The sequence below is a fragment of the Heptranchias perlo genome, chromosome 8 (assembly GCF_035084215.1).
Source record: "Heptranchias perlo isolate sHepPer1 chromosome 8, sHepPer1.hap1, whole genome shotgun sequence".
In the NCBI taxonomy this organism is placed as follows: Eukaryota; Metazoa; Chordata; class Chondrichthyes; order Hexanchiformes; family Hexanchidae; genus Heptranchias; species Heptranchias perlo.
Genome location: NC_090332.1, coordinates 20,484,894 through 20,504,444, shown reverse-complemented (window position 1 = coordinate 20,504,444; position 19,551 = coordinate 20,484,894). Strand labels below are relative to the sequence as shown.

Genomic DNA, 19,551 nt, shown 5'->3' with positions numbered 1-19,551 from the left:
TCAGCACCTTTGAGCTAAGGAGAGGGGAAGTCAGTTAAAGTTCCTGTTCCCAATTGCTATCCAGTAACCGCAGATGAATTGTGTCTGGTGCGTATACTTAGATTGAAGTTTTCAGTGATGCCCCTTCCAGGTGAATAGCTTGTGCACAGTTGCTATCTAACCTTAGAAGAACAGACCCTTGAAATGGTTAATGGAGGTCTTCTGACACCTGTGGACCCAAGGAAGAGTCACTGTCTTTGAGAGAAAGCTATAATTTGGGGATAGAAGAAGTCAGGGAAGGAATAACCAGTTTCCACATTTTTATCACCTCATAGCCCACTTTGTCCTTGTCTGTACTACTGTGCACAGTAGGTTTCTGCATTACTTCTGATTCTATTGTGAAGAATGAGGTTCATAAACTTGACATGGGTCCATCCTGAAAGGCACTCAGCTAGTATAAATAATGTAAGAGTGTCCTTTTGTATACAGAACAAATCTGGCCTAGTGCAGTGGCTCTTAAATTCCAATTCAACCCAACCTGACAGCCGAAAGTTATTAACCCGCCTGAACTAATGCCTGTGTCTCTCTGCATTTATAAAATGTTAGATATCTAGGACCAGCTCTATAATTAGGACTGACATAGTAACATTTTTTTCAGTGATGAAGGGTATAATAATCTTTGCAAACATTTTTCCCCTCCAGGATAATGTGCTTACTTTGCTTTAAGTACAGTGTCTTGATCAGGTACAGTACAGATCAGAACAGTACAGAGCTCCCCTATGTCACCTTAGCAATGTACCTCATCTATAACCTCAAACGGTTTTGTGATGTTTTGAGTACAGTTGCTGATTTTGAAGGTTTTCCAGCTGGCATTGCAGTTGATGCACCTGTATCCTATGTACCAGTATCCAGTCAGTACTGACTTATTCCACATCAATTACCTCTGGATCAGCAACCAGGCTGCTTCCAGATGCTACTTGCTATGTTTCTTCTTGGAAGAGAAGGCGTGAGAGAATGAAATTAACACTGAAAACTATAGTACCTCAAACAAGAGACATAACTTGCATCAATTTTGATTTCTCGATTCTTTTTTGCCAGGAGAGGTGGTTGATGTACTTAAATGATACTGCCTTACCAGTTCCTGGAGTGATTCCTTCCTTTGACGTTCTGTTTTAGGACATTTATTTAAAAGTTCCACAAATAAGGATGCCTGATCATTTAAGAAATTTGAGGCAAAATTTTGAAATGTATTACTCCTAAAATGTTCAACTCCCTTCTCTTTCTCCCTTTTACCCCCCCCCACCCTCCCAAAAGTGAATGAAAACCATCAATTTCATGTTTTCTAAATACAATAAAATGCTATGTTTCAGGATGTTCTTATGTTGGTGGATGAACAGGATAAGCTGTCTGCTGCTGACCTCCCAAAAGTGAGTAGGAAGTTCAGCATAGGTTAACTATACTTATTACTTGCGTTCAGGTTAGAAATGGAACTTTTTAAAAGATATTTTCTGTTAAAAATCAAAGTCAGCTCTAATTAGATCAAGTTTTGCTATCATGGTTCATTGTTTTTCCAGTGTAACAATGAGACAAATTTATTCATGCAAAGTGCAGTTCTACTTATGTAGATGATTAAATGGCCCAAGAAGCCTGACGTTATATTTCTCTTCATTTGTATGGGTAAGTTTTTGTCTCAGCTTTTGTATGTGTTTTCATCCTCCTCCTCTACGTGCTGTGATGCCTGAAGCTGTTGTCAGATTGACGCCAAAGGTGATTGCAGCCAGTTGCTAAAAGGTGCCAGAGATTGCTCCGGTGTGGCGGTCCTCCTGATTTACCATTCCTCCTTGCAGCTGGGAGATGCCACAGGCTTTGCTTGTGTCTCAAATTGGGAACTGAGCAAGCTGGAACTCGAATATGTGATACTAGGCATCTTAATATTTTCCAGAGAGAGAAAGTGCCGAATCTCTTTGCGGTGGGGGTTTGATGATTTCTGTGTATAGTTCCAAAGCAAATGTTTCTCTTATTAGCTAGGCAATGAATGCTGTTGCTTTGAGAAGATATGAATAAATCAGTATTTTAATATTGCTTGCCCGCTGAAGTAAAGTACAAATGTTAGGGTGATGAGAGAATGGTAATGTGCGTTTTATAAAAAAAAAGACTGGTTTAATTAGTGATTCAAATTACATAACCTGAAATCGTTATTTTTCTCATTTTTGGAGAGTCTCTAACGTGTATGATTTTGGTTTGTCAGGGGTCCGAGGCAAAAATTGTTGCCCTGGAAACAAAATTGGCAGAGCTAAAAATGGAGAACAAATCCATTGGAGAGATGCTGAAACAACTGATCCTATTGCTTTGTGGGACTGAGGTAATGTCTGCAATTTCTTAGCTAAGATATATGGTCTAATGTAAAATAGAGGTAATTTTAGATTTTAAAACAATTAAATGTTTAATGAACAGAGTTACCAGATCCCAGAAATGATTTCCAGTGAAATTCTAATGCAGGATAATTGAGAGATTTTAGAAACTCCTCCTCCCATTGGTTGCAACATTTAGTCATACACGTATAGATTGTTGTTATACTTATTCAGTGGCTCAGTGTAGATAGTACACATTGATAGCACGTGAGCTATCTGTTTATGGATGACTCTCCTCCGTTACAAGAGAGTTAGATGTTATCGTGCTAATTGGATGATTTCTGCAGTATTTTATACCACCACCCCCCCCCCCACCTAAGCAAACATAGTGTAGGAAACACTCACAACATGGAGCCATGCATTCAAGCACAAGATGGTAAATAAGTTAGAGGTTTTCAAAAATCGGAAGAATTTGAGATCGCTTCAGTGAGATTGTGAGAACAACCCAAAAACTCTGATACTTGGAATTCCCTACAAAGGTACGATAGACTGAAAGGTCTCCTTCAACTCTGTAATTTCTATTATTTATGAATCAGATTGTTACTTTTGAATCGCTACAAACTGCTGTTGGTCTCATCTGTTGTATGGAGGAGTGTTTTTTTAAAAAATCTTTTCCCTATCATACCAAGTTCCTTTTTTGGGACGATAGAGTAGTTAGTGATGGGAATAGAGTGAAAATGTCAAAGACCAGATTGTTCATCGAGGGAGTGGTTGAGGCAAGACATTTGCCTCTTTTTAAGGGAAAATTGGGTAAATATTTGAAGCAGAGGATAATACAGAGCTATGGGGAGAGACCAGGGGGGAGCACAGAGCAGTGGAATTAGTTTTGGATTGCTCTAGTGTAAAGCCGGCACAGACATGATGGGCCATCCTCCTGTGCTGTAAACTTCTGTCGTTCTATGGCAGTACTTTTCACTAACTCCTTGCTGAGGGCCATTCTTGAGAATGCACCAACATGCTGCATCATGGAGTTTTAGGCTGCACCCCAGCTCTTACACATTGAGCTGCTGAATTAAAATGTGTGACACTGAGCCATTGCAAAGTGGAAGTCAGGTAACTTCCCTTAGAAAAATGGATTATAAAAAACTGCAGGGTTTGCAGTTTTATTAAACTATAAGTTCTGTAATATTAAGCATTTCCCTTGCTCCATGGGTGATGGTTCCTAAAAATAATCCTTTGCTTCCTTTCACTGGGCAACAAGAGGAAACAGCATTGAATGGCAGCTCTGACAACATCCTGTAGCTGGAAGCAGAATGTTGAATGGAGGCCTAGAGATGCATGGAGCAGTAGCTCTGCTGAGGGTCACACATGAAGGGGAGGCATGTCACAAGTAGTCTTTGGGTCAACTCATGAATGCACTGATGTAGGAACTTATAAAATGTCAAATGATTTAGTGGAAAGTGGGTGGTTCTCCATTTCATCTTCCAGATTTATTCTAAAATGGCAATTGATATAGAATCATAATGTGTTATTTTTCTGATCTTCAGTTTCTTTTTATGATTATCTGGAATTTGTGCCTTCTCTTTTCTGTGTCACTGACCAGTGGAAGCAATCTTTTGCTATTTATCTTATCACAGCCCTTCATAATCTTGAACCCTCCTTAGCTCTAGTGAAAAAAACCCAAAAAGGAGGTCTCCCTATATTCACTTAACCTATCCGGATGACATTGGTGCCAAATGTCTTGTTGACTTTCTGCCAATCAAACCTGGTGCCAAAAGGTCTCGTTGACTTTCTGCCAATCAAACTTGATGAATGTAGAGTCCGGTGGTTGTCACTGAGTTGCTGAAGCATGGATTTTACCCCGGCAAAGCAGAGTTTGTGTCTACTTAATTTTTACCACCGCACCACTGATCTTGCATTTCTCAAGAATTTTTTTTCACACAAATGGGAAGAGGTGACATCTTTATGTTCCATTAGGTGTTACCCAAATGGCTTGAGTACTGGTAAGGGATGCTTGTAGTATAATCACAGGTCTTCCTGGTGCAATTAACCTATAGGTTTTATGGCTTTAATTAGTTTTTGGTCTTTAGCGTAGAAGATTTTATGGCCAAATTATATGAGAAACTTCATGGCCAAAAGCCTGGCAGGTGCTTTGAACTAGCTGAGAACTTGTGTTCGCTAAAAGCTTATTCCCAGCATTCCGTTCAACAGCTGAACTCAATTTTGTGTGTTCAACTTTCATGCTAAAACTCCATTTTAGGCACATTTTCGGGCATTTCACCCACAAACCTCAAAGGCATGCTTCGACAATCTACGGGTACTGTTGCTACATCAGTGTACAATATCGATAGGATATCCATCAACAAACAAATGCATTTTTATATGCTGATCTGCGGAATACAATTTCCAGTCTAGCCAGAAGTAAAATTCAAAATGCTAAAAATACTCAGGTTATGAAGTATCTGAAGGAGGGTGGAAATTTAAGGTTTTATGTGTGGCCTTTGATCAGCAATTGTGGTACGAAAATTTGCCATTTTTGTTTTTAACACTTCCTCCAACCTATATCTGGTTTGAATTGGAATAATGGACATGTTAGTGAATCAGCTATGTCTATTACTTGCTGCTTGAAAAACCAAATCAGGCTGTAGGTGGGAGCGTGCAGCTGCAATCTTCTCAGTCTAACCACATATAAAATAGTGGCTCTGGCAGGGTAACCTTGAATGTTTAATTTGAAATTTAAAAAAAACCTTACTTGGCAAGTTGTTGATAGAAATGTAATAGCAGTTGTACTGTTGGTACCAAGTCCAGACATGCGATTCATTCAAAATCCTTAATTTAAAAAGTGTCTGGTTCCCAAGGGGTTTAATTGTATATGCTTTTGCACCCCAGTGCTATTGATCATAAAAAAAAATGCTAGTCGCGGATGACACTTGTTTTAAAACTTCACCATGTGCATTGGTTGATGCTCATTTCAAATATTAATGGTGATCTTAATAAATAGCCCCAACTTTTTTTTGAACTTTTGTCTTGTTAAAAATGAAATAGTTCTTTACTTGCCAGTTTTTAGCATGGTAAAGTATCGCAAAATGGAAAATCACTTAAATCATATATTACATTTCATATATATATAATAAAACCTGCTTAATGCATTCCACATTCTCTTAAAAATAAGACAAATTAAAAACAAATGCAAAGCATGTCAGAGTTTTATTCTTACTGGAGAAACTAAAGATAGCGATGTTGAAAAATACACCCCTCGCAGAATTACGCCCTCTTTACTTATCAATTCATGATTTGTTGTCTCTACCCTTACAGTCCTCCTCTCATTTTGTTGTTTGCTTTGTTTACTCATTTTGTTGATTGTAATTGTAGTCCCCAGTAACTAAGGCTTTGTGATACTAGAAAATGGGAGAGTTGTGGGGTGGGTGAGGAGGGGCTGTGGGCCCTCCTACAGCAAAACTCTGAAACATGTATTACAATTGACCTAGACCCAAAAAGGAACAAACTTGGATACGTGTAACACGTATCTGGGAATGCATGCGTCCAGCAATACACTATCCGATGTCCGTGTGAATAAATTACTCAGACTCTGCTCTCACCATTTATGTTTTTTTTTATTACTTGATTGTACTTACTGCCTTCTGATACACAGTCAAAGCCATTTATTGATTTATGTGATAAGGTTGTGTTGGGCTAAGTTCTTTGGCTGGGTACATGAAAATAAAAAAGGGTTATAGTGAACCACATGTTAAGTCCCCCCCCCCCCCCCCCCAGGTACATTTGTTCACTTTTTCTTAAAAGCAGTAATATTTACCAAAATAAGTAGCTACAGGGAGATTGTGATTTTTTAACCTAGAACCTAATTGCTTTCTGTCCACGAATCCATTGTGGGGAGGATGTCTTAAAAGTAGCCGGTGTGTTCTGCCCAGTTGCCCTATAAAATTGCAAACACACTATGAAACAGTCTACAGAATTTTAGCTCAAAAATGTTTAATCTCAGCTTGGCCTGTGAGCCAAGATTGTCTGAAAAGTTTTAATACGTTAGCTGTAAATCATAAGCTGGTTGTAATGTCATTCTCCCCACAGTGCACTGTATGAAGAAGCAGCTATGGCTACTTCCTGCTTTTGAAGAAAAATATTATATTACATTTTGCATTTTTGCATATTATAATTTAGAGCACTTGGGAGCGTATTATGTGTCAATGTAAATGGAGTAGTGTTTCTTTTCTAAGATCACGTATGTCTCATCCCACTTTCCTTACAGATCTATTTGCACTAAATCTAGAGGGAAAATCCCTTTTAAAATGTTATAGAACGAGAAGCAGAAAATCCATGTATTTTCACTTCATTTTTGTTCATTTTTTCTCACCAGTTTTCCGACGGTATTGACTCCTTGGTGGGATACTATTCCACAGGAGTTGAGCACTCTCTGGTACCTTGGCCGTTATTCATGTGTGAGCCTTGGCAGTGGATTCGAAAAGGGAAGGAGGGGGAGAAATTACAGCTAAATCTTATTTTGCCCTCACTCTACACCACTTTCCTACAGAGGTTGCTAAATAGCGATCAGTAGCAAGAATCCTACATAGACTCCCCCTCCTGAATCCAGGGATCCTCAGGCCAATTGTAGTTTCCCTACTGCTGCTCTGGCTGAAATCAGCTAACTCATCATAAGAGAGTGCAGGAAAAAGTGGGGCCTTGCTGGCCGACTTGACGAATAAATGTAACTCAGGCGATGCTTGGTTCTTTGCAACACTCTTTTAAGGTATTTTCTCGACACCCTTTTAATCTGGCCTCACTGTACACCCCCCGTTATTCCTACCTAGCAGGTAGGTAACCTGCCATTCTGAAACTAGTTTCTAGGAGTTATGTGGGTGACTACTCAGTCACTTTATTTTTCCCCTCCTTTCTTCCTGTGAAAGGTGCATGACTTTTGGTGGCTAACTCCCTACAAATGCACTGCTAAGATTGCTATGAACTTCTGCATTTTTGTTGTTGCTGGTCAAAACCTCCCCTTGAAGTGTAAGATTATATAACTGGATAATTGCACCTATGTCAGAAATTGAGGCCTGTCCAGAGTTAGTAAAATGATTTGCATTGCATGTGAATCCATTTTCTGTGTTGTATTTAAACTGAAGGCAGAGAAAATGCATAATTTGGACTCTGTAAAAACAGTTCTATTAGGAAATACAATATTCTGTTTATTACAATAAGACTAATTATAATCTTACTAAAAATACATTTATGTGCAAAATAACTCAATAATATTTGCTGTAAAGATAAAGTACTTGACATTCTATGGTCCCTCTCAATTTCTTTTCAAAATTGACCGTTCTCATTTGTTTTGCCAGCAATATTTTATTTTTAAAGATGTGGCATGAACCCACCTGTATAATAATTAAGTGTACTGAACAGTAACTAAAACTGCAACGTCTGTAGAGGTTCTGGTGTGACAGAAAATCTTAGCTTTGTATTATACAGCCGAGACCTCTTCAGCAGAACTGTTTTTTTCATTCTCTTTTTAGAATATGCAAAAAGCCCTTGAAGTGAAAGCTCAGTATGAATCGGACATGGCTATCGGTGGCTACGCTGCACTAATAAATCTTTGCTGTCGACACGATAATGCAGAAGAGGCACTGAACCTGAAACAAGAAGTGTAAGTACACTAGTGCAGAAATATGTCAGATTAATTTATGCTGATATACAGACCTTCTTGAATTAAGCAGGTAGTAATCTTTAAACCCCCCTCCCTTCATAAAATCTTAATCAGAGCCTGGACCATGGCTAAATTAAAAGTGAGAGCTGCTACATGGTGATTTTTATACAGCATGAAGTTGAGCATTGCATTACTGCAACATTTTGAAGTACTAAATAAAACTGTGCTCATTTGTCAAAAACAAACCTTTTTTTCTCATTCTGAAATTTAAGGGACCGTAAAGATTCTTCTGTTGCCCTTGATACAAATAAGTACTTGGCACTTGTGAGGGTCCTAGCCAAGCATGGTAAATTAGAAGGTAAGGTGACTGCTACTGTAAAACAATTAATTTTTTTAAAATCACAATTTAAGGCACTTACATCTCTGTAAAGCAATGAGAATTTGTCTTTATTTTGATAGTATATATCATGCCTTCAAAGGTTATACTAACATATCGCATAATAATTTTCATGTGAATTCACCCAAAAATGCTGGACAGTGCAGGCCATTACAGTAGTTATAATGGCTTGGCAAGCTTGTCATTTACATTTTGCACAGCTCGTCATTTACATTTTGCACAGCTCAGTGCATTTGCTATTTTTTTCAGCTTTTTTTTATTAACATAACCATTTGATTTAAGTTTGAGGAACATGACTTGTGGCATAGATTGCCTACTGTGCCCACACTAATGGTTTTTATTTTTGTTTAGAATGGTGATGCATAATAATAAATTGAATACAAAGTTGCGTGACATTTATAAAACCATTTTAATATGCTATTTGGAAAAAAATGTTCAGTTCAATTTCAAAATTATATTTGGAACTTATTAAAACATTTTGAAATAATCCTCTCTGTTGGATTAGTTGCCAGAAGCCACAATGCTTGCTTTTGTTGAAATAAGAATGAACTAGGTCTGTTCCATAAGGAGAACTAATTTGTTCAGATTATCGAACCTTATTTTTTTTAATGTAGACTGTTAGAAAGCTTTCCCTCACTAAGACTGGATAATTAGTATCGGCTCTGCAAACAGGCTGTATCGGTATCAAGCCATTAGTCTAGATGTAAATACAGTGTAAACACATCTTAATTATCTGGCCTCGTGACAAACCATCTGCTAGAGAAACAATAGTGTGATTTAGCAGATGTTATCATTGAGGGATAAAAGCATCCATTTAGTGAGATTGTGCAGCTACAGGGCAGGCTGTGCAGGGTTATACAGTGCAGAGTGGGCACACAGATACTGCCTATAATTTGTAGTCACAGTAGCAGAGAAATGATAAAATCATGCTATTGTGGTATATAATTGTAGTCTCGCATAGATACACAAGTAGTAATTAACTTGAAATCTGCATTATACTCCAGAATTTGCATTCTTGCTTAGTTAAAATGCTATTTTAAAAAAAAGGCAGTTTGTTTTCCTCTTGAATAAATTTTAACTGGGGACCGTTTGTGTTTTGCATTGTAGATGCTATTCTAATTCTAAAGGAGATGAAAGAGAAAGAGGTTGTTCTAAGAGAAACAACTATCACTTCGTTCTTCCATATCCTGAATGCTGTAGCCATGCGGGGAGAAGCAGATTTAGTGAAACAGCTACACGAGTCCATTGTGAATTTGGGGTTGGCCAAGCCTACTGCCAACCTGTGTTCACCATTAATTACAGTCCATCTTGATCAGTAAGTTGAAAATATAAAAATCAACATTTCCAGTAGCAACAGACTATAAATGTCCTGCTGAACAAAGGACTTTCCTCCCTGCCCCTGTCATACTGGTGTGCACACTTATTTATTTTATGAAATATCACATTTCGCAAGAGGCGCTTAATTGACTTTGTGTATTAAAGTGTCTTTTTCTAAGTTATTAGCTAAGCTTAGGGCATGAAATATCTGGTAGAGAATTTATGTCCAATAAAATTTTTGCGTATATATTTTAGAAAACATTTTGACAGAATTGCACACCTCAAATGGCAATTGGAATGTTCTAAGAATTAGCATGAAAAATACAATGTTATGTAGAAATGTGGAAGGCCAGTAGCTGGACTCTTAATTTTATTTTCAAAATGGAGATCTTTATGGGGTGGGGTAGGGAATTATTTCAACGTAATGGCTCACCCAATTCAGTTGCAACCTCAAAGGCTAGGTTTTCTTGTACTTGATTGCTATTTAGCAACACTTATTTAAATACCCTTCCTGTACTTGTGGTCAAAAGTAATGAATCGCATGGTATTAGAACTCAAGCTCAACTGTTTCTGAATTTTTAAAACTGAGCTGCACCAGTCATAACATTGTAAACCGAAGCCATAGGGTCGCCTTACTCATGCATGCCAATGACACCCAACTCTACCCCTCTGCCACCTCTCAACCCATCCACTAATCTGTGCTGTTGGATGAGCTGTAATTTCCTCCAGCTAAATATTGGGAAGATCAAAACCATTGTTTTCAGCCCTGACACAAACTATACCATCACCACTAACTCTATCTTCCCCCACCTCCCCCTATCTCTGTCTGGTTGAACCAGGCAGACACACAACCGCAACATCCTGTTTAGCCCCGAGCTTAGCTTCCAGCCCCATATAGTCTCCATCTCACAGATGCCTACTTTTGCTGCTTGTATCCTATTCCACACCAAACCAGCTCGCCTGTCGCCCCAATCCTTGCTGATGTACGGTGGCTCCTGATTTCCCAACACCTCATTTTTAGAATTATCTTCCTTGTGTTAAATTTTATATCCCTGTAACTTCCTCCAGCTCACCTCCATTCCTCTGACTCCAGTTTCTTGTGCATCCCCACCATTGGTGGCTGTGCTGTCAGCTGTTTAGGACCCACTTTTCGACTTCTCTCCCTAAATCTTTGACTCCCCATCTCCCTATCCTCCTTTTAAGACCCTTCCTTTAAGATCCTTTGCTCAGCCCACCTAATTTTTTTGTTTGGCTTAGCTTCCATTTTTCTTATATTTCTGTGAAGCACCTTGATGTTTTTCTATGTTAAAGGCACTATATAAATGCAAACTTTTGTGATTTTAATAAACCTGTCTGAAAAGTCTTCATTTGATTCTGACTGTGTATCTTCAGTATGGGAAGCAAACCACGATGAAATGTGAAGAATATGTGCTCCTATGGCAGCCTGATGGTACTCTCTGATCTGTAGTTTGCTGGAGAACAGATTGCATTTTCAGAATAAATCCTCACATGAACAGCTGCAACTTTTTATTTTTGTCCTTATTTTTGTTGGTACGTACTAAATTTATAAATGCCATTTTGTAGAAAATTTAGACTGTATATGCCCCCATATATGCTGAGGATGTCTATGGTTCAAAACTTCATTGATATTTGAAAAAGTTTTTGAAGTGGTCCTTCAAACATGTACTTCAATATCCACAAGCTGAAAGGAAGTGCTGCACATAAATGTGCAACAATTGTTCAAGTAGAAGACACAACTTTTTATTGTAATTTTAGTTTCATAATGTCTTAAAATTTTTTTGTTGTAAGCAAGTGTGATTTTTTAAAATGTACTTTGGTGTTGTAAATGAACAATATTTATTTGAAATGCGATTCGATCCGTTCAGTTGATCTTAAAAACTTGCCATCGGTAACTCTTCAAAAATGAATATTTTGGATTTTCATTCCGTTTCTATTTGAATACTTATTTAAAGGGTGAGAGCTTATGATGACATCAGGGGAAACTAACTTGTGCATTACTAAGTCTAGGAGTGCAGAGAAGCCAAATTTACATATACAATTGAAATGACATGATCATTGAACCACTCTATATTAATGACAGTATCCACTGACGTTAATTCAGCTTCTTTGCATACTACCAGGTTCAGTAACTCCTTCAAGATGGTTTCCCTCATGTCGTCATCAACATTCCTCGTGCTTTTTTTCTAAATTGCACAAATCAGTAGACACATTCTTTTAATGTTTTGAGGGATTCTGATGGTGAACCTCCATGTGTAAGTGAACCAAATGGGACAATTTTTTGTGTTTTAATGGTGCAGTGTAACATCTTGCGATGACAATAGCCGTAGTCACTGCTTTTTGCCTTTAGGACTAGAGTTTCAGTAACGGCAGCAGAAAAGGGTGAGTTACATACTGATGGTCAACATCAAATCCATTGGAAAGGCAAATCCAATGTGCACAGTTTCTCAAATTCTAGACTAACCCCTTGTAGAAATAAAACCACAACTCTATAACAAATGCTCAACAAATGCACTGAATGCATTTTAGGTTTTTTTCCGTACCATTTACTTCCATCTTCATTTTAAGGTGCTTCCTCACTTAGGGATGCGGTTCATTTATTTACACACTACCCAACTGGCTGTTCTTAAGTGGGAGCATGTATGCATAGTGTTGTGAGGCTATTCAACCATGGGAGATATCATAACAAACCCCAATTCAATCCTGTCCTTTCCATCAGAATTCACTAGATAGCAATCGTCAGCAGGAATCTTGGTTATTCTTCCCTCATTGGCTAAATCAAGAGTACTCTAGTGCTCCCAGTCCAGCTAAGAGCTAACTCAATGTGGACTGCAAATCAAACCTGGCACTTTCTAGTCCGTATAGCTCAATTCTACAATCGGCACACTTGCCGACTACTTCATTAGCAGATCAAGTAGCATTTTATGATGACTAGAACGTCCATTTTGAGAGCCAAGGGTTGGGGAGGCTCACAACTGAGCATATACAAATGTGGTACTGGGTCAAAAGCAGGTGTTTTGCTAAATTGGGGGAATTTGAGATACATGGTTGGGCAGTGTGGAGGAAATGCTCAGGATTACTGCTCACCTCTATGTTCTAGGAGTGCCTTGTGCATTCAAAGTGCAGAGGTGTTCCATTCTTCAGCTCAGGCATGCCTGTCCTTAATTAGCTCTTCAGATTGTCGGGCTTGTCAGCTCAGTACTTCAGGAGCATGATTGAAGTGTCTGAATGTAAACAATTGAGCTTACACTGTTCTATGAGGTATACTGAGTAAAATTATCATGCCATTCAAGGTATTGTTTTGAGAATGGGGCTTTATATTTAAGTAGTTGCAAATGAAATATTTTGATGGGGGAGGGGAGGGGAAAGAGTAAATGCATAGATAAGAAAAAAAGGGACACCAGCTTCCCCCAAATGAACACAACTATCAGCTACGACTAATTAAGAACGAAGTGTTATTGTAAATATCTTGTAGTGATGTTTAGTGAGGCTGACAGATATAAAATGCATTAATAGCTGCAGACATGGTCTTCTCTATCCACTTTGCATATTTTGACCGGAGGCAGCTATTTTTAAGAACAAAGCATTTCAAACTGAAAATATTTGATCCTTAAGGTTTAAATTTTCTAATATTTATCCTACTGAGTCACAGCACAGAAATGAAAAAGTTTGTTGTCTGAAGCGTGTTCCTTCCCCCTCCCCCCATTTCATACTGTGTTCTAACGATAGTGAAGTCTTCAGTGTAGCTTGCCTTATTTTTTAAACTCTGGTTTTTTTTTGCAATTATGAATTTAGCATCATCAGCGATGAAGGACAAAAGTAGTTCATTTGCTTTGCGAAGACAGGACACTGATAAGATGATTTTTCGTCAAGGATCATTGGGTTGTAATTAAGTTGCATTCATGGCTATTGCATTTTGAAGGATGATTAGTAAATGACAGGCTTCATGTGCTTAGCATGGACAGCGTTAGCAATTTTTTCTGTCCCTGTCAGAAAATCCTGTTGAGGCTGATAATGTAAATGCAGCATATTATTCCGAACAAAAGAGCAGGGAAATGAGCTATCTTGTCTAGTCATTCAGTTGTTTAACAGTGACTTCCAGTTAGACTTAATTGGTTGGAAAGCACTTGACATGTGAAGTTACAGCTATTTCGAAAGCGTGTTTGAGTAAATTTTAAAGTAAGTGACAGCTAAATTGTACCTAGGGAAATTATAAAGCCTTCAACACAGTTAATTTTTTGAGGATTAGTTGTAATTGCAACACCAGTCTCCTTGAAGATTCCTCATTATGTCTAATGAACAGAGAAACATTTAGCTCAGTAAAGAGCCAGTCCTTTAAATATATGATTGTGCAAAGCTGATTGTGCTGTGTAGAATTGATTTCCCTGTACACTAACATCTGCTTTAGATTTGCAGATTGGGATTTGTTACACAAGTGTCTTTTTTTTTTGCCTCCAGTCTCTTTCTCTTTCACCCTTCCCCCTTTTATCTTGCTCCTTTCCCTGAGGTTTTCAGCTTCAAAAGACAAGCTTTTCAATCAGTAAGCCTGTCATGAATTGCCACTTAACTGAAGCTTTTAACGTAACGTTACCACACTACATGGCAATTAAAATCAACAGTCCACAATGTTTTCTTACATTATATAAAAGTGAACTGTCTCTTGCTCTTCCATTGTAAAGTTCTTCATCACTGAACAAATGGGGGCTAAACAGTTGAATAGCAGCTGTATGCTTTTCACGGCAGTGCTCTATTGTTTGACTAGTCTGTTGCTTTTATTTAGTTGCACCATCTATTCACAGATAAAAATTAACCTGTAATTTTGTCTTCATACAAAATGACAAAAATTTGAATGTCTCAGTAGGGTTCCACTCACTGTACTGTAAACATGGCTTGGGAAGGGTATAAGGTACATATCTATCATGTGAAGCCCCGTTTCCACGGGAGAATAGCACTGTGTTTAGTTTGTAATGATCCCAATTTACGTATTTCATTTTAGCACTTGAGACTTTTTTTATTTTTGCAATGTTTAGTCTGTTGCCTTAACAGGCATTTAATGACAACGTAGGCTGTTCTTTAAATATAACAGAGGCAGTAGTTTTATTTTGTGATTATCGCTGCCTGTCCTTATCCAGCCAAGAGGGTAAGACCATCTGGATCATGGGGGAGGCAAAACTTTGGCTGTTCGTTTATAATTAAACCAGAAATACATTTTATTATACATACATTTACAATTTTGTTACAAATAACTAACAGTGGAAATTTTTCCCCAGGATTCTTTATGGTCATTAGAAACTACATATAAGTACTGGCTAACAGTGTAATTAAATACAAACAGCTACTCCTACATCAGTAATTCCTTCACCTCTTCTAGCCCCTTGATTTGAGGGGGTAAATCAAAAGCGTCACCTCTATGCAGCATTCAATTTCGATGTCAAGCAAGCACTAACCTCATTCTGCCCAACAGGATAAACAAATTGGAAAAGTCAGCAGACTTGGAATTTGTCTCAGGGAAAATAGACTTGGAGTTTGGCTCTGGAAAAACATAGTTAGAAGTTAAGCACTTATGTCACCTAAGCTGTCAGACTACTAGGGATAGTTTAAAAAAAATAAGTGCGAACTATGCCCTAAATACTTTTCTTGAAGCTATAATGCTCTACTATGGTATATGTCGCCCACATGACACATTTTTAAAAAAAATTGTATAATGCAGCGAGTCACAAAACTGTAATTCAATCAAGTGGTTCTGGCATCATAAATAGGACAATTATGGTTTGAGTATTTGCAGAATCTCAGGACTTGAATTACAGCTTTAAATTTGTTGGCAGAGATTGTATACTGAATAGTTTGTATTTTTATGTTTGCTACTGTTACGTGGCGGAGGTGGCAGTGGCAGTGTGATGTAGGTTGAAGAGCAATGAAGCAGATAGTGATGTGAGGACTGACTATTAATGGGATCATGTGATGGGTAATATTGCAGTCCAGGGTTTTACTTGAAAATTCATGGTGGATTCTCAGTAAATTATTTGTGTATTTATATTAAAAAAAAATTAATGGGTGCAAATATTCTGCAATACACTGAACAACCTATGTGTTCTGTTTTTTATTATTGTCTCGTAGTTCAAGTTTGTACCTTAAATAGGCACACCAAATTTATTTTGATGACCACTTACGGGACTGCCTGTCCGACATGACATCATGGATAAGCCACTATTTCCTGCAACACAGCGTCGGAAAGACCAAAGCCTTTGTTTTCAGACCGTGCATAAATTCCGAAGTCATGCCACTGCCTGTCCTCAGCCATTTGCTCAGGCTGACCCAGACAGTATGAAACCTTGGCATCCTGTTTAATCCTTTGCTGAGCTTTAAACCCCATATCCCTTCCATCACTAAGTCTGCCTAATTCCATCTGTACAACATTGCCCACCTCTGCCCCTACCTTTGTCCTTTGACTGTTAAACCCATTCTTATGTGACCTCGTGACTCATTCACTCCAATGCCTTCCTTTCTGGTATCCCATTCTGCATTCTCCATAAGCTGCAACTTATCCAGAACATAGTTGCCTATATCCTATCCTACAATAAGTCCTGCTTAATCATTACCCCTGCCTTCAATGACCTACATTGGCTCCTTGTTTCCCAACATGTCAATTTAAACTCCTCCAATTACTCTCTGGCCTCCTCCTAGCTATCTCTGCAAGCTCCTCCAACTACATATCCCCTCCCGCATCCTTTGCACACACCCTGCCTCACTGTTGGTGCCATCAGCTGCCTTGGCCCGCTCTCTCGGTCTCCCTTCTAAAGCCCATCACTCCTCCACTTCTCTCTTTCAAACCTTCTCAAAACTCATTATTTTGACCAAGCTTTCGGTCACCCCTCCTGACCTCCCTTCATGGCGTGGTGTCCGTTTCAATGTATGAAGCGCATTGAGCCATTTTTTACATCAAAGGCATTATTTTAATGCAAGTCATCACCTGTGGAGCAGGGAAGTTTTTGCACTCATCCCCAAATGCATTATGCTACTAGGATGTTCAGTATCCCACTCTATACCCAAGGATTTTATTGGGCACTAATGCAAAAAGGCATACAGTCTTACTGTGAAGTTAATAAAACATGCTTAAACAGGTTTACTTCTAACTAAAAAAAGTTACAAAGAGCTTCTGGTGGAAAAAAAAATAACATTTGTGCAGTACTTATTTAGGTACTTATTTTAATAATGGGAAGGGGGCTTACTGATCTCATTATTATATATTTGGCTCTTCAAGCTAGAATCTATATTTTTTACGCTTCAGTTTGTTTATGTAGGTCCAGAATGAAATTTGTCAGGTGCTCGGTTTTCAGAAACATACTGGTAATATCCACTTTTACAAATCTGTTGATGTACTTAGCTGCATTTCTTATAACCCAGAATTTATTAAAAAATTCATTTTGAGTGGTACTTACATTTTCAGCTGGGAAATTAATGGAGAACTTTACATTAGCTAGGCTGTCCATTTGTTTCTAATTTTAGGGGTGGATGGATATTATCTAATTTGTATTGCTCTTCCTGTCAAATCCTGTCTGTAGTAGGAAAGAAAACAGAAACTCATTCCCAACTGGACGATTTGTTGCATTTGGTAGCCTGTTAGATAATGGGTAGTGCCATTACTGCTTAGCACGTGTTGTGGTGTTAACCAGAGTGCTATTGATGTCTACCATTCCCCTTCCCCTTCTAGCTAAAAAGAAATGTTATGCATCAGTTTTAGTTTTAAAAAAATTATACTGAAAATACCATTGCAAAGAATAAAGTGAATTTAAAAAACCCAAGCAACAAAAGCATTGCTTAGTGAAACTGTGGTAGGAGGTACTGTTCCTAAACAGGATTTTTTTTTGAATAGGGAGATGTTACTGTACGTTAATATTCCAAAACACAGTGCGATGGGGTTTGTGCCTGTGATTTACCATCACTTAGTTCCCAACTGCTCCTGCAGTTTTAATGGAGGCAATGAAGCTATGTTCTCCTCTGCAGGGAGAAAAAAATGGGATGGCAAATAGGTATTGATCATTATGTACCTTCTAGTGCCAGAACAAGAGTGTCATTATGAGAAACCTTGTGAGCTTGTTGCTGGTTTCTCTTGATAATAGAAGTGGGGATGTAGCTAAAAAGTAGGAGAAAGAAATGTAATGTTTCTGAATTGGATAGCCTGATATTAAAGAACTTAGCTGTTATAGTGCTCTGACTATTCTTTTGCAGGGTATTACTTTGGCATAAGTTAATTTGTGAAGCAAAAATTTGTATCTTAGCAAGTCTCACATGCTCTGGAATATTGCTTTGATTACTATTTGCTATGGAAATAATGCTCTAATATGTTACTGAAGCTTTCTGTTTTCTGTTTCAGGGGAAGTCTACCTGCTGCACTAGATGCAATTATTGATTGTCACAAGAAATACAATCAGATGCCTAGGCTCCATGATGTGTTGTGCAAGTTGGTTGAGCAGGGAGACACGGATCTCTTACAGAAAGGTGGTTGATAGAGGAGATACTATAAAAGCAAACCGAAATACGTTTTTTGTGTTTTCACCAGATTTCTTCCCCTCCTACTCCAATTAAATTCATATCACAACACCCTAATTATTGTGTGTCTTTTAAAAACAAACCTATGCAATATTCCCTGTGATAAACTACAGGTTTTTATAGATTAAGTTGAATTTGAATTTTCTATGGGGTATTTTTGGAACAAATTTCAGTAGTGTTAACTTGTGAATTCATAATTGCTACAAAGCTTTATATACTGTACTTGAAATTTCACGATCGGTAGATATAAAATCATTTAGCAGAAGAGGTTGCATAGAATAATTTTGTTGATACAGATTTTATAAATGAAAAGTATTTTTACCCATCGACCTCCTGTTATGAGTTTTTTTTTCATAGAATCATAGAAGTTACAACATGGAAACAGGCCCTTCGGCCCAACATGTCCATGTCGCCCAGTTTATACCACTAAGCTAGTCCCAATTGCCTGCACTTGGCCCATATCCCTCCATACCCATCTTACCCATGTAACTGTCCAAATGCTTTTTAAAAGACAAAATTGTACCCGCCTCTACTACTGCCTCTGGCAGCTCGTTCCAGACACCACCCTTTGAGTGAAAAAATTGCCCCTCTGGACCCTTTTGTATCTCTCCCCTCTCACCTTAAATCTATGTCCCCTCGTTATAGACTCCCCTACCTTTGGGAAAAGATTTTGACTATCTACCTTATCTATGCCCCTCATTATTTTATAGACTTCTATAAGATCACCCCTTAACCTCCTACTCTCCAGGGAAAAAAGTCCCAGTCTGTCTAACCTCTCCCTATAAGTCAAACCATCAAGTCCGGGTAGCATCCTAGTAAATCTTTTCTGCACTCTTTCTAGTTTAATAATATCCTTTCTATAATAGGGTGACCAGAACTGTACACAGTATTCCAAGTGTGGCCTTACTAATGTCCTGTACAACTTCAACAAGACATCCCAACTCCTGTATTCAATGTTCTGACCAATGAAACCAAGCATGCCGAATGCCTTCTTCACCACCCTATCCACCTGTGACTCCACTTTCAAGGAGCTATGAACCTGTACTCCTAGATCTCTTTGTTCTATAACTCTCCCCAACGCCCTACCATTAACGGAGTAGGTCCTGGCCCGATTCGATCTACCAAAATGCATCACCTCACATTTATCTAAATTAAACTCCATCTGCCATTCATCGGCCCACTGGCCCAATTTATCAAGGTCCCGTTGCAATCCTAGATAACCTTCTTCACTGTCCACAATGCCACCAATCTTGGTGTCATCTGCAAACTTACTAACCATGCCTCCT

The 19,551-nt window shown here is 38.3% G+C and overlaps 1 protein-coding gene across 1 annotated transcript in view; it reads left to right on the top strand.

The window, feature by feature from the left end:
• lrpprc (leucine-rich pentatricopeptide repeat containing) overlaps positions 1–19,551 on the top strand; it is a 113,335-nt gene that overhangs the window by 47,386 nt on the left and 46,398 nt on the right. Inside the window, exons 19-24 of the mRNA XM_067988772.1 lie at positions 1,350–1,406; positions 2,228–2,341; positions 7,853–7,983; positions 8,256–8,341; positions 9,488–9,695; positions 18,090–18,214. Of these exons, the coding sequence (XP_067844873.1) occupies positions 1,350–1,406; positions 2,228–2,341; positions 7,853–7,983; positions 8,256–8,341; positions 9,488–9,695; positions 18,090–18,214 (721 nt within the window). The remainder of the gene's footprint in view (positions 1–1,349; positions 1,407–2,227; positions 2,342–7,852; positions 7,984–8,255; positions 8,342–9,487; positions 9,696–18,089; positions 18,215–19,551) is intronic.